This window comes from Pangasianodon hypophthalmus, chromosome 19, assembly GCF_027358585.1.
Source record: "Pangasianodon hypophthalmus isolate fPanHyp1 chromosome 19, fPanHyp1.pri, whole genome shotgun sequence".
NCBI lineage: Eukaryota > Metazoa > Chordata > Actinopteri > Siluriformes > Pangasiidae > Pangasianodon > Pangasianodon hypophthalmus.
In genome coordinates this window covers 12587008-12602009 of record NC_069728.1, presented here as the reverse complement: position 1 = coordinate 12602009, position 15002 = coordinate 12587008, and the positions used below count along the sequence as shown (strand labels likewise).

General features: G+C 37.2%; 1 protein-coding gene across 4 annotated transcripts in view; it reads left to right on the top strand.

The window, feature by feature from the left end:
• Positions 1-15002, top strand: part of LOC113532050 (disks large-associated protein 2) — a 133995-nt gene that overhangs the window by 52925 nt on the left and 66068 nt on the right. For 3 of the 4 annotated variants that reach the window (XM_053242141.1, XM_053242143.1, XM_026923151.3), the window contains exon 2: positions 9571-10700. In XM_053242141.1, the coding sequence (XP_053098116.1) occupies positions 9642-10700 (1059 nt within the window). In that variant the 5' untranslated portion in view covers positions 9571-9641. Of the gene's footprint in view, positions 1-6359; positions 6760-9570; positions 10701-15002 lie in introns of those variants that run through there. The other variant, XM_053242142.1, reaches the window with a different exon arrangement.

The window sequence follows — 15002 nt, the reverse complement described above, 5'->3', positions numbered from 1 at the left end:
ATGTAACAAAACCAAACCTAAGTAAATTTAATATAATATTATTAGCTGGTTATAATTGTCAGCTATAAACAACAGTTCCTTAATTTGGGAAAGATATTGTTCCCTAGTTTACTTAGTCACATTAGAAAGCTCCACAGAGTATCTATTACTCATAATGCACTGTAAGTCAAGTTTAACACTTAGAAATTGTTTTAAGCAGGGCAAGTTTACAGAAGTAATGATCAAATGACTGTAATGAAATAACGTGTAAAGTTATCTTAGCTATGATAGCTAGAACATAGAGCTAGTGGTCATACTGTATGTGTTTTCTGTCAGATTAGTGTGTCGATTTATGTACAGAGCTAATTTCTATGCTAACAGCAGATTAACTAATTAGCAACCTTACCCATTAACCATTTTTATTTCCATTAAATGTAAACAAATTAATTCCCATTATCACTTATATAGTAACAGCTATAAAGAGTCATTTCTTCACTCTTTTTTTCTCTCTCTTGAAGTTAATAAACAAATAAAATTCAGCTTGTCATGTTCCCAAGAAATAAAAAAATGCATATTCCTACATCCATCCTGAAGACTTTCCCATGGGAGATAACATAAAGGAACTTATTGCTTGTTACAAAGTGCTGACACTGGAGACTTCTTCCAAAAATGCTAAATCTCCTCACAGACAGTTTCACCATGTTAATAATTATGTTTTTAGTGGTTAAATAACTTTGTTTAAAAATGTTTTTATTATTAGGCTTAGAATATTCAAAATGTCTGCCATACAAGTCCCTGCTGCTGCTATAGAAACATTTGTATTTATGTCATTTGGCAGATGCTTTTATCCAGAGAGGCTTACAGAAGTGCTTAGTAGTCTCCATCAAAAACACATTCTCATGCTAGTTCATTAGCTCCGGGACTAAGGGTACCATCAGTCTAAATCCCTGTTGGGGTGGATAGTACAGTATGAAAAAAACGCAAGATAAGAATTTTTTTTAAACAAAGTACTAATTTAAGTGCTTGGGGAGGAGATAGGTCTTTATTCTTTGGTTTGAAGACAGCCTGTGACTCAGCTGTTCGGACAGACAGTGGAAATTCATTCTACCCCCTGTGTGCCAGAACAGAGAAGAGCCTTGATACATGTCTTCCTTGTACCCTGAGAGATGGTGGGTCCATTCCAGCAGTGCTAGAGGCTCGGAGGGAGCGTGGTGCACAGCAGGGTGTGGTAAGTTCTTTAAGGTACGTGGGTACGTGGGTACGTGGTCCGTTTTGTCTTTGTAGGCAAGCATCAGTGTTTTAAATCTACACAGGAAATCAGAGGAGGGAGTGTAGCAATGGGGTGGGGTGAGAGAACTTGGGGAGATTGAAAACAAACTTGGAGAGGTTGATAACAAAAAGAAAAAACCTTTATTTTGTCACATATATATCATATATACATATCAGTACAGTGAAAGTCTTCTCTTCGGATATCCCAGCTTGTTAGGACGCTGGGGTAAGAGTACAGGGTCAGTGATAAGATAAGGGCCTTGCTCAGCGGCCCAACAGTGGCAGCTTGGCAGCTTGAACTCCTTCTGAACTCCTTCTTGAAACCCTTCTGACCTTCTGATCAGTAACTCAGAGCCTTAACCACTGAGCCACCGCTGCCCATGGTGTCTCAGAAGGGCAGTATTAATTTAACATTGTGATTTGAATTACCGACACCTTCTGAACAATCAGATTTGAGAATTCAATAGTGCTGTAAGCTTGCAGAATGCTTTGCGGCTCAGATCTATAAACTCGTTTGACATTTTCCAAACTGAAAGCACCAAGCAATAGGTAGAGGCATGACACACATATTAAATGTATAAGACAAAGTGAATGCCTTGACAAAAAAATCATCCTGTGACCAAACAATGTCTCTGATAGAGTGGCAGAGATGTTCTCACGCCTTTATTAAGAGAATATTTCTCTGACCTGGATAATACACACAGTCAGTTCAGATACTCCATTTGTTCCTGGGGTTTAGGAGACAGTGTGTGTATTAAATCCCTAGAGAAGCTTACTGACATGTCAAACATGGCAGAGTTCTGAGTTCATCTACTGCACTGCCTAAGGACTGGATGTCTATAAGGGATTCATTTCCCTCTCTCTAAGGCAAGGATATTAAATGCCTTCTTCCATTTGACACAGTGCACTTTTATAAAACAGAAAGGTTGGATTGATTTCACTCTTCTGTGCACAGACAGTAACCCAGGATCAGGATCAAACTGTACTCAAAATGAATGAATGGATGAATGAATGAATGAGCCATTCAAAGGTTTAAAAGGCTTCACAATTAAGCCCTTTACCACTGAGTCCTCTTATTTGTAAGAATTATAAATCAGTTGATTGTTGGCTGAAATTCAGGGTTCAGTTGCCTTTAGAGCAGTCACGACATAAAAAGGATACCCTTCACTACCCAAGGAAGGATTCCCCAGTCCATCTCTCTCTTTCTCTTACAACCTCAAAAATCTCTTTTAGCGTTGCTGGTATTTTCCGCACTGGTTACCATGACAACTGTGTATGTCGGCTTTGGCTCTTTAATGTACTGCAAAAGATCTGGAACCTTAAATATTCTGTAAAAGGGAATTTTGGGGATTTATTTAAGAAGCAAATCAATTATCTGCTTTTGAACATTTACACAAACACACATTCACAAGTTCTTTAGATGTTTAGTGGGGTTAAATTTCTTTATGATATTATCTGTCTGTTTGTCTGACTATATACTTTATTGCCAGTTTTCTTTCTTTTTTTTCTTTTTTTAGCTATACACTTGCCAGTTTTCTTTCTTTTTTCTTTTTTTAGCTATACGCATTTATCAGGTATAACTGTCAAATACGTGCCATTCTTAATTGCTTTCTTACTATTATTATTATTATTATTATTAGATTTTTTTTTCACAGAGCTTTTGACATAGAATCTCCAAATGATTCCCATAAACATAGACCCTTTATAGGAATTTCAGACCTATCACATGTATAATTTTCACTTAGTGACTGTTCAAAATCATTTTTTCCCCCCATAAACTTTAATGGTGGATTATAGACTTTATCTAACTCTATGAAAGCCTAATTCAGTGTACTGTATCATTGTCCCACTCTATAGCCATCAGCTTATAACCATCCAGCCTACAAATTCCATAATACAACATTTGAAATAAGTATAATTATCAGCATTGAAAAGTAACAACCAACATTCACCCAAATAACAGTTCACTTCTTCTGTACCCCAAATTCTCATCAACACCAACAAAAAAAACTTAATAGCTAAAAAGAAATGTCTTTAAATTACAAATACACCTTTCAGCTCAATAAACCATCCATAATACTCCAAATAGTCGCACAGTCTCTCCTTAACTCCAAATAACCTATACGCTTCACATAGTCGAATCGTCCCACATATGGAGAACGGAGGCTGGCAAAAGTATTTAAATATGAATTTTGTGTATTTGAATTATACAGTATATATGTTACATTAATAATATTCTTTTTTTTCTGTGGTGTAGTTTAGAAATTCACATTTTTGCCAGTGTTATTTTCTTTGTTTTGAGCTTGCTAGGGACACAGGGTTAGTTAACAGGGGGCTGGTGGAGCCTACCCCCCAGTGTCAGTGGCACTAATAGCCTATGTTACACAGATAAATAACATAAAAAAGGATATTTTCTATACAAGGCCACAGCTAATGAAAATGTGTAATAAATAATAAAAAGATGGCTATTTTGTCTCGAATTGGCATCTGTCTCTAAAGTCGCGCAACGTTTCCCCTGCATGCCACGTGTCTCCACGGACGTTCGCTTGCGGAAGGGTCGGTAAATGTTCAGTAGCAAAATCCCATGGCAAAATCCACAGGCTAATTATCGTGAGCATTCCCAGATTCAGATATCAAGAAATACAACTGCTATTTTTGTTTCATTATCATTAATATATATGTTATTTGTCCCAATTATGTTTAGTAGTCTACTGTAATCTTAAGAATCTTTAGTTTTAATTTTGGTCTCTATAGCTAGCTATGGTACACTGTAGATTTTTGAATGTACCCTGTTGTGTCGTAGGGTGTTTTTCTGTCTCATTTTTGTATTGACGTATAGCGACAGCTCGTTCAGCCATTTGGTCATGTAACAGCCATAGAGGAACTCCAACTCCAACATGCAAAAATATGGACATTAGGCATTTTTTAAACATCCACCCTGCATCTCCACAGGGTGGAAGAAAAGATGTCTACTTCTGAATTAGGTAGTACCTTTAAATAATGTGTTATTTAATTTCATCTTCAGTAACAAGCAGTATTACTCTCTCTCTCTCTCTCTCTCTCTCTCTCTCTCTCTCTGGGTGTGTGTACTGCATTTTTGTGAGTAGGTCATACTCAATTATTGCAAACATATTTTAACATTGTGAATACACTGTAGGCCAGTTGTGTATTAGTGTGATTGCCACAGTCACTCTATGTTTCCACGCTACTTCCATATGTTCCATCAAATAATCTAGATACATTGTCATGATGGGTTGTTGTATGGTCTAATGGACGAATCAGCAGTTAATATTGTCTTCTGTTACAACAATATGGTACCACAATTAGCATTAGCAAATGAAACTAATAGCATTATCTAACTAGCAGAAACATTAACTACATAGTTACGCTGGGCGTATACTGATAGATTGTTTAACATCACTGTAAAAAAACAGCTATTTGATCAGAACATAAAATCTTTTTTTCTTTAACCACTCTGAAAGCATCTACTTTTCACTGGGAAATCCAAATGCTTTACCTTTAACCTAATTTACATAAAATCTGTATGTTTCCTCCGTTCCCCTTTTCCTTCTTCTTTAATCTTGTCCATATTGTCTTATTTCTTTAGATACTTTCCTCACTATCTCTTGGTAATACCATTACTTTTGTAACCTTTATGTATTTTTCCTCTTATGGTGGATTAAATATCTTGTCAGGCAAGAAAAAAAACATGAGATTGTACAAAGCATTGAGGGGCAACTTTACTTCTTAACTCAGACAAAGCAGCAAGGGCATTTCATTGGCATGTTGCCTTTTTAACAAGAAAGGATCTTTGCATCATATTTATCATTCTAATCGCACCAAAGCAGTTTTCCTCCAAGAGGGCAGCCAGAAAATTTCTCTGGTATAATCATAAAACTCACTGGGTTAAAGCAGGGCAAACATTTGCATAACCAAAGATACAAAATGATTTATATATTCTGACAAGCTTCCAAATTGTTTTTGGGACTTTAACACTTTCATGTAAGCAAACATTTATGTTTTTATTATAAATTTTTTATTCACATCCAAGGAGACATCCAAAGGTATTACACCAGGTAGACATTAAAAACGTGTATTTCTAAGATTCACAAGAAGAGATACATCATAAACTGAGGAGTGCATATAACAAAGACTAAAAGAACAGGGATTGGCCAGGGGTGGAAAATACTTGACTAATTATAATTCAATACTTTAATTAAGTATTCTTATGGGGTGTTTATATTTTACTTAAGCATTATTAAAATTGAATACTTGTACTTCTACTTAATTACATTTCCAATAAAAAAAAAACTTTTTACTCCCTTACTTTTTTAATTTTATTCCATCAAAGTACTTGAAAAATTGATGGTCTCCTCTCTCATCCAGCCAATATCGTATACTGTACATCAGTCAGTATAATCTCCCCTGTGTTTTATTTACATTTTAATTTAAAGCATCCAGGCAAAACTATCAAGAATTGTGCAAATTTGTCATTTGCTGTGACATTCTCAAACTACACAGTCTAGTTAAGACTATAGCTATCTGTGTGCATCTGAAAGTAAGCCACCGGACTCCAGTGTGGAACTTGAGGATGAACCCCCCTGGCCCTACCTCAGTGATATCTTTCAATATGCTGGAGTAAGCAAAGACATATTAAACGCGGGGTCTCCTGTGCCTACATAGAAAGCGTGAACATGAAAAAATTGGCCATTTAATTTGAAAAAAACATGTTGAGGTAGGTTGACATTAAGTTTTGCTAATTTGCAAATGCTAACTGGCTATATATAAGTAGCTTAGCAATTCCAGTATCTAAAATAATTGGCTAGGGAACAAGTTGGATTCTAGCAAATGCTAAATATTGGTTATTTACAGGATATTTTACTGTATTCAAGCGCTTGGTTAATAACTCATTAGCGCTTTATTTTCTCTTTCATGGTGTTTGGAAGCAGGAATGGAACTGTAGAAAGTTTAGCTAGACATTAAAATGTTAAGTCTTGTTTCAGTCCCATATTCAAAAGTAATAGTAAGTTACTTCTCACATGAAAAAATGACATTAATTAAATTCAAAAAATAAAATAACTTGAATATATTTCGCTGGATACTTCCACTTTTAATTGGGTAAGATTTTGATACAGTATCTATTCTTTTGCTTAACTATAATTTCTCGGTACATTTTCCACCCCTGAGTGAGGCCAAGGCAGAGTGAGAGCAGGAACAGAGAAAGGCAGGAGGTCATTTGTGGTGTTTCACTGCTGACTGACCTCTCAGACTGACTCTGAGAAGCATCCCTTTCTAAAACCACTTTAGGGAGCTTGTGCCTGCTAAATGCTGAATCTGTGTAGGCAGCTGATTTTAATTAGGCTCACTGTGAATCACAAGCATCTTAAAAAGATGTGAACACAAATGTCACATTTACTCCAACTTACCACAACACAGCATTATGTTCTGCTAAATGAATCAGTTGTCTACATTTTTCTGAAGGAGGCAGGGTATTTACTTCTTACTCTGAAGGTAAGAGCAGTGCATTGTTGCTCTGTAATTGGAAAATAAAGTAATAGTGTGGGTTGTGTGGCATGCTAAGCAGCAGGTATTTCAAGGAAAATCATGCATAAGTGATGTACCAAATTCATGAATTTTAGTCCTTAATTTTTTACTTTTACATGCACAGTTTCTTCAGCTATAGATCCCTGATGATTGAGCCCAATGCCGACTACATGATAAACTTTAGGCCATTTTTAGATGAGGCCATCTTTGGTGTGATTTAATTTAAAAATGAACTTTTGTTGAAGATACTTATGACCAAACCCTTAGGAGGATGCACAGGATGATACCTTAACAAACTGAGCTACAGCAAAGCAGCAAGTCTTAGTTGAAACAACTCCCACTGTGTCCTACAAATCACTTGGTTGAAGGGTGTGTAGTGCTGAAAAGACATGCATAAAGCTTCATTATTCTGTCACTGGTAAGAAATATGACAATGAAAAAAATTAAATAAAGCTTTGCCAAGAGCACATAAAATCATAAAAATCACCTGATCATGGAGAACACGGAGCTGGCGATAACTATATAAATAACCAGTGTAAAATATTGTGTATGGCATCCAACATTTATTTTCTCTTTTGGTTCAGTCCAAATCTCCACAGATTTCAAATTCTCCACAGATTCTTCAAATTTCCACAGCACTGCAGCTCTGTCCTTTGGCTCAGTTTGTGCCTTACAGCTCATTTTAGCAAATCACTTTTACGGAAAAATACTGCAAAGTTCTTGTGTTTCATTTGCTGTATCATTCTGTTGGGTTTTCAACCGCATAGGGGTGCAAATCTTTTGTGATGAAACTTGCAATTGACCTTACAATTATCTTTGCCCTTTCTGAATTATGTGGAAATTTTGCCACTTGTTTGAGGGTGTCTGCTGAGCAGGATCAGCAGAAGACTATTTTCCTCCACCTCCGAATGGAAAAGTGATATGATTTTGTTTTGATTTTGATCTTTGTTGTATTCCTGAAATGCTTTATTTTGTATAACAGAAATATTTGCTTGCACACACCTCTTGTCCAGTCCTTTTTGTCTCTCAGTTTATAAAATCCACAGTGTGCCCACATTGTCCCTTTCAGAGGGGATGGCACAGGTTTGAGTTTGTCCATCCGCAAATCTGCTTGCTAGATTCGCTAGTCTCTGAATTACACATAGTGCACTTGTATCTTACGTCTTTACATCTTATCACCAAATTGGCCTTGACTTGTGACCAAAAATATATTTTGGCCAAAGAGAATTTTTTTAATAAATTATGACTTGCTTGATGTTGCATTTAAACTGTTTTATTTGTGTTTTATTTATCTGTGAATCAATGAAGAATCATTTAAAGAAAGACTTGAAATGCATCTTAGAATTATTATGATACAACAATGAAATCAGGATGAACCCGCATACCTGTGCAAATTCGAACAGACCACAGGTGCTTTTATGTCCGGAGTAGTGTCTGTGGCCATGCTATCTCTCAGTATGTTTGAGGGCAGTGAGTCACATTTTATAAATGACCAACAATTAGTTTAATTAGCTTGTGAAATGTGATGAGCTATAGAACTGTGCATTGAAATAAAAATAAATTTTCAGGGTGCATGTAATTAACAGCACCATCTGAGGTTATTTTATAGACTGGTCTTTGCTGAATGGGCCTTTTAGTGCCATTAAATGTGCAGTAAACTACTGAATACCCAGTGCTGCTGTGTGTATGGGCATGCAGTAATACAAGGTGATTAACCCTTTAAATGACTTTCTTTTTTTGTTTTCTATAAACATGCATGTAAATTACTTTTATAAAGAATGAATTCCATAGCCACGTAATGTCAAACAGCTATGATGAATTCTAGTTGTGTGATGTTTTGTGTACTGAAATCCTCTTCAGCTGTCCATTCCATTTTTTTTTTAAGAAACGTTGCTCATATAAGTCATGTATAAACATGAGAGTATGTAAATTTTGCAGTCACTGTTTAACATATATTGTGGATGAACAAGACAAAAATTATTATTCTTTATTAACACATTGTTTAGATTTTCCACATCAGACATTCTAAAGACAGGCAACAAACCATATAGACAGTCAGAAATCTGTCTACTGATCAACCAACCTATCAATTGATTCTCAGCATGTCAACAGTTTATTGGTATTGTTTAGCAGATAATGTATAGGAAATAAACTTTTTTCTTTATCTTTCATTTGCAGTCCAGTTTATAATTTTGGTTATTAATAGATAATCAACAGAACTTTAATGATAAATGCATGCTCTTATTAGTTAAAAAAAAAAAAGACAAATATATGAAAAGATAAAGATCTGTTCTGGTTCATGACAGTTTGTAGATAGGTAGTTGACTACTTCTACAGTGTATAATAAAGTCTTACCCTTAGTAATATTACAGAGATTATGTTCAGGCCTTTTATGAATCTGAACCAGAACAGTGATTGTAATGACTGCCCCATCCTCTACACATATGTCCCGTCCTTTAAACATATCAAGAAGACTTTCAAGCATGGGAAGGCATTTTTGTTTATATTTCTGCTACCTGAGAGGAAGATAAGATAAGCTTATACAGTATATTGACTTTAAGAACCAAACAGATGACCTCAGTGTATTTATTGCTAAGGAAAGAAGAGCTTTTGAGGCTCAAGAATAGACAAGGGTTTCATTTCCAGATTCTTTGTGGTATGAGCAGTCCTGTTTGAGGCAGGCTAATTAGTATATTAAAGAGTCATGCTTAAAAAGTAATGTAAGTTCTGCAGTCTCTCTTCTCCACTTCACTCACTTTTTCTTCATCTTCTTTACAGACCCCCCATCTACCCCTTGGTCACCTTCCCGACACTTCAATGAGGACAGAAACCTGCCTCGAACTGGGAACATGAAGGGCTTATCGGGCAGCCGTGGCCAGCATCATCAGCTCCCCTTGCCTCACACCCCGTGTGGCCTGGTGGAGTTTGATCGACCTCATGACATTCATGGCGTTCACTCGTCTGACATCCGTCACACGTACCTGCTCAGCCCCACAGACAGCTGTGCCATGGACTACCAGCACCACCAGCGCTACTCTCCTCGTAGCTCCATCCACTCCGACTGCATGATGCTTTCACCAACAGTGCTGCAACCCACTGGCACTGCCGACCACATCTCCAGCAGCACATTTCCCAGAATGCACTATGGTTCCCAGTACTATGACTCAGCCTCCCGAGACGACTGTGCTACCATCACCACGTCGGCCACTTCTGCTGCTGCTGCCTCGTCATTTGCCTCTCATCATGCTGTCAGCAAGAGCAATCGCATACCTGCCAACCTCCTGGATCAATTTGAGAAGCAGCTTCCAGTGCACCGCGATGGTTTCCACACGTTGCAGTACCAGCGCACTTCCGCTTCCGAGCAGCGCAGCGAGAGTCCTGGACGAATTCGCCACCTGGTGCACTCTGTCCAGAAACTCTTCACCAAATCCCACTCCCTGGAGGGCTCATCCAAGATGAATGGTGCTAAAGGGGAGGGTGGGGCCCACCACCACCATCACAGTGGCCACCACTCATCCAAACATGGGATCAAACGCAGCAAGAGCAAGGAACGCAAGCATCGCTCAGGCAGCTGGTGGAGCTCTGATGATAACCTGGACAGCGATGGCACTTTCCGCACTCCCAGTGGTATAAGCCGGCATCACGCAGGCCATTGTATCTCTGAATCTGTACGCCCTCACTTTGGTGACCACTCACTCAAAACCTCCAAGAGCAGCAATGATGTAAAGTGCACGGCCTGTGAGAGCCTTGCCATGCCGCCAGAAGGAAAGTTCATGAAAAGGAGCTCCTGGTCCACGCTCACTGTCAGCCAGGCCAAAGAAGCATACCGAAAGTCCTCCCTCAACCTGGACAAGCCCACAGTCCATCAGGATTTAAAGTCCTCGCTACGTGCCAGTCACTATCTGCAGGTTGGTAGAGTATTCAGATGATCCTGGGCTGGCTGCAAGTCTGAGGTGATTGTGACTGGATTAGGTGTTCAGATTAAATGAAATGTAAAGGTAGCCATAAACACTGTAATGCAGGTTATGTAGATCATTTCTCATGTAGAAAGGAACAGGTTTAGTGCCTGTACTGTGTTCTTTAATGGACAGGTGATGTTTATTAGACAGGTAGTGACTTGATAGTGATTGACGCTGAGCCATTTGATACTCCACATAGAATGATTTTTATTAACTGACTAAGTACTTGTGGTTTTTATATTATTACTTGGCACTTGGTTATTCCCATTGGGTGTTTGAGGTTGCAGGTCAGAAATCCACCTCAGCAAACTGGACAACATGCCTTACTGAGCCAATGCCTTACTGCAGCCAAAGTAAACAAATATGCAGGCTGTGTTTATGCCTTCTGCAATTACTTTTGGGGAATTTGCTTGTCTTGGTTTGTGTTGTCTTCTAGCATTTCTTTGGGATTTCTTTGTCTGAGATGTCAAGGCATTTTGATTATCAAAAATGGGACATTAATTTTGGAGAATGTTGGTTTGAGAGAATTAGCATTCCCCATGTCTTCCTAATTGGCTTTTGGTGCTCTTCTGAACTGATATAGTAGTGGAATGGTATAATAATCATATATTATTATATTATCATTGTTTTAAGAGCACCAACATGTTTAGTAATGACTTCACATTTCCTAATAACAATGTAGCTGAGATGCAATGACTTAATTATTTGGTTACCAAAGTTAAAATAATATTGTTTAAACCCAGTTGTTCTTACTTCTCAGTAGTTTATCAAAACAAATTGTAAAGTAGGCCATCATTTTAAAAATATTATAGCAGCTATAAAGAAGTATATATTTATTTTCTATTAGAGTCATCTGTAGAATACTAAGAAGAACAAATATTCCTTGATGGATTATTTATACATGGTGTTTGGCAGGGTGCTGATTGATGTGTTGATTGAGCCACTCTTTAAGGAGAGCCAACTGGGCCATTTATTCACAAGAGCCATAGCAAGGCAGTTAGTCAGCTTTCTAGCAAGCATCTAATGCTTTTCATGGTCATATATGAAAATATGATTTACTAGATGATCTTTGTTAAGGAAAGTTCACTACAGTTTTTTGTACGATTATATGAACATGGCTATAAATTTTATTTCTTGTAATGAGGTGAGATCATCCCAATACTGTGGGCTCAACCTACTATACTGTGGGCTATATATCAGCAACCAGTTAGGTGAGTTCATATATTTCCAGTTCTCAGTTAACTTGGACTCAAATTTGGATTTTGTTCTCTCTCAATATACTTCTTGAGGAATGTAATTCAAAATAAACTATATTTTGCTATTCCAATTCATTGCATTAACTTATCTGCCAGATGTTCTTATCCATAGGGACAAAAATGCAAACAGGCACAATGAGACAGGATACTTTCTATAAGATTCAGAAGAGTATATACGGATATTTAGGGTTAAGTGCCATCAGATGAGCATTAATAAAAGTCAGAGTTTTGTGTAACTGTGGTATTGCCATGTGAAACAGATCAATCTTACTCCTTTAGCTTTTCCTGCTATATTCATGAACCAGGAGGGTGTCAACCATTCACAGCTTACTGTATGTACCCACATAGCAGTTACTCCTGGGAGCAAAAATAAGGAAAATCGGATGAAATAAAATCAGTGATGTATCCTGCTTTAGATTATTAGATCGGTTCTACCTGCTGATGCATGTAAGCCTGAGATTTATTAGATCTGATAAATGTGTTACTGTTGCTGTTTTCAGGTTCAGTCTTTTACAGTATCAGATATGATTTATCACTCTCTGTGATAACACCTATGAATATTAATATTTGTCAATTTCACTTTTTTTTGCCATGATTTATCACGTTGCACAGTTTCAAGTGTGAGTGTTATTAATGTTTGACAACCTAACACAGACTAAAATAAGCTTTGTGCACTGCTCTAGTGATCATTAAGTTTTCTTTCAGCACATTTTGCTAGTCTATGTCATGCTGTAGCATCTGATAAATAATAAACCAGTTGAATATTACGTAACATTGCTTGCTTTAATAGCGTGTAATGAAGACGACACATTACCTGATACATTAAAACCAGAGTCTAAACTCCAGTGTTGCTGAACATTCTAAAGAAAAGTAGCAAAATAGTAATCAAATTTGTCCCAGAAAATCACAGCAATGTACCTCCCATTTAACAGAAGTCTCCCTCTACTGAATTCTAGTCAGCTTCCAATTAATCACACATTCCTGCGGCTTATCTAACTTGCTCTATTTAAGGAATCACATTCTCACAATTATTTTGAAGACTTGCCAATCTCTTAGTAAGTCCAAGCCATGTCCTTATGTTTTCTGGACTGTTCTCTCAACTCTCGATTTTGGATTTCACTTTTTTTCTGGTTCTTACTGGTGGTATTGACCTCTGCCCGTTTCTCTTTTTTTACTTTGGTTTGTGTTTTTGGATACTGTGCGCATTGGACCTGATTTCTCAATCTTTTTGTAAATTTGTGTGAACAAAAATTTCACACAACTGAACAAACTGAACAAAAATTTTCTGCAGGATTTACAAAAGTTTCGAAAGGCTAATTTTCTTCATACTCTTGTACCTATGTTTGTACTGTACTGATGCCCACAAAACTGTAAAAGTGTGCAGACAGCTGGGAGCACAAAATGAATGATCAAGGAAACATATGAAAAACAGAAGTGGAAATTATTTGGATTCACTTTTATGCCAATAAAAATATGTAAAAATATAATAATAATAATAATAATAATAATAATAAGCTATCGCTAAATTGTCTGTCAGCTGAGATGTTTGTTTATGGCTTACGGCTGTGCAGAGACAGACTGGCCTGTCCTCTGTTTATTCAGCGTCATTTCTTTTGTCATAATTGAATGATTGATTTTATTTGTCTTAATTTATGGGTTTGTGTTTGCTTTTTCTTTCTTTCTTTCTTTCTTTCTTTCTTTCTTTCTTTTCTTTCTCATTGGTATTCTTAGTCCCTTACCTAGTGAAGTAGTTTTTAATAGAGATTAAAAACACGTCTATAAGTCTCTCTGGATAAGGGCTGTAATCTGCTAAATGCTGTAAACATAATAAAAATAAGCAACTTAAACTCAACAGTATATTCCATATATAAAGGTGCAGTAATCCATGTACATGATTTGAAGTTGATCAAGTTGAGCTGTACATTAGTTAGTCTTCTTATGAGTAAATTCACACACACTCAGGAGCTTTAGTAGAATACAAACATTTTCCAAATTTATGGGATGATATTTCATGAATATCAAATTTCTTGTGTAAATGCTTGTACAAATGATTTATGCATAAATCCATTTGTATCCAGCTTGATAAATGAGGCCCATTGTGTTTTTACTAAACCTTTGGCATGTGGTTCCAGCCAGTGAAAGTTTGTGAGCTGGAGGCAGCAGTATCGTTTTAAGGCAAGTTGTTGTAGTGTCATTCACAAATGTCTTCCACCTTAGAAGAGACCATACAAGTCTGCCAAGGAGCAGATACACAATAAAAACCACAGTAATTCAATACATCTTCACAAACTGATCCAGCAGAAAGTTCAAATGGAAATGTATGAACTGCAGTTATACAGGCTTGCATGCCAGACCACTGCACCATCTTGCCAGAAAAGGCAAAAGAAAGGACTTTCTGAGTCAAAGTGCTGTGCATTCATCAGCTTACCCTTCTCATACAAAAGATTACCCTGTTTTCTGACAAAGTACTGTGATGGCCATTGCAACCTTTTATCACCAGTCAGCTACCCAATTATCATATTGCTGGTGTCAAGGGAATTTCAAGAAGTTTCAAGAGGTCTTTGACTATCCCACATTGGTTGAAGACCCAGCTGAACTCCTCTGACTAGTCACCAGGTGACTATACTGACTAATAGAACTCCTCTGACAATGCCAAAGGAATCAGCTCCCCAGCAAGCTATTCCACTCCCTGGCTACTGACAGTAATTGGAATGACTTGACTCTCAAACCCCACCGTGGGCTTAGTGACCAACTTCAAGTAGAACTGGCATGTGAGGATAACTCTCCATGGACCAATGTACCAAAATGGCCATTAAGATTGAGAATCTATTTCTAAACTTACATAAGGCTTCACAGGAAGTCACCCAAAAGGAAGTGGAGGAAGTCATGAAGGTAGGATGGATTAAACACAAGGGAGGAGAAACAAAGATGTAAGAAGGAAGATATCTGCTTGTACTTTGGACTGAATGGTCACCTCAGTGCAAACCTTATCAAA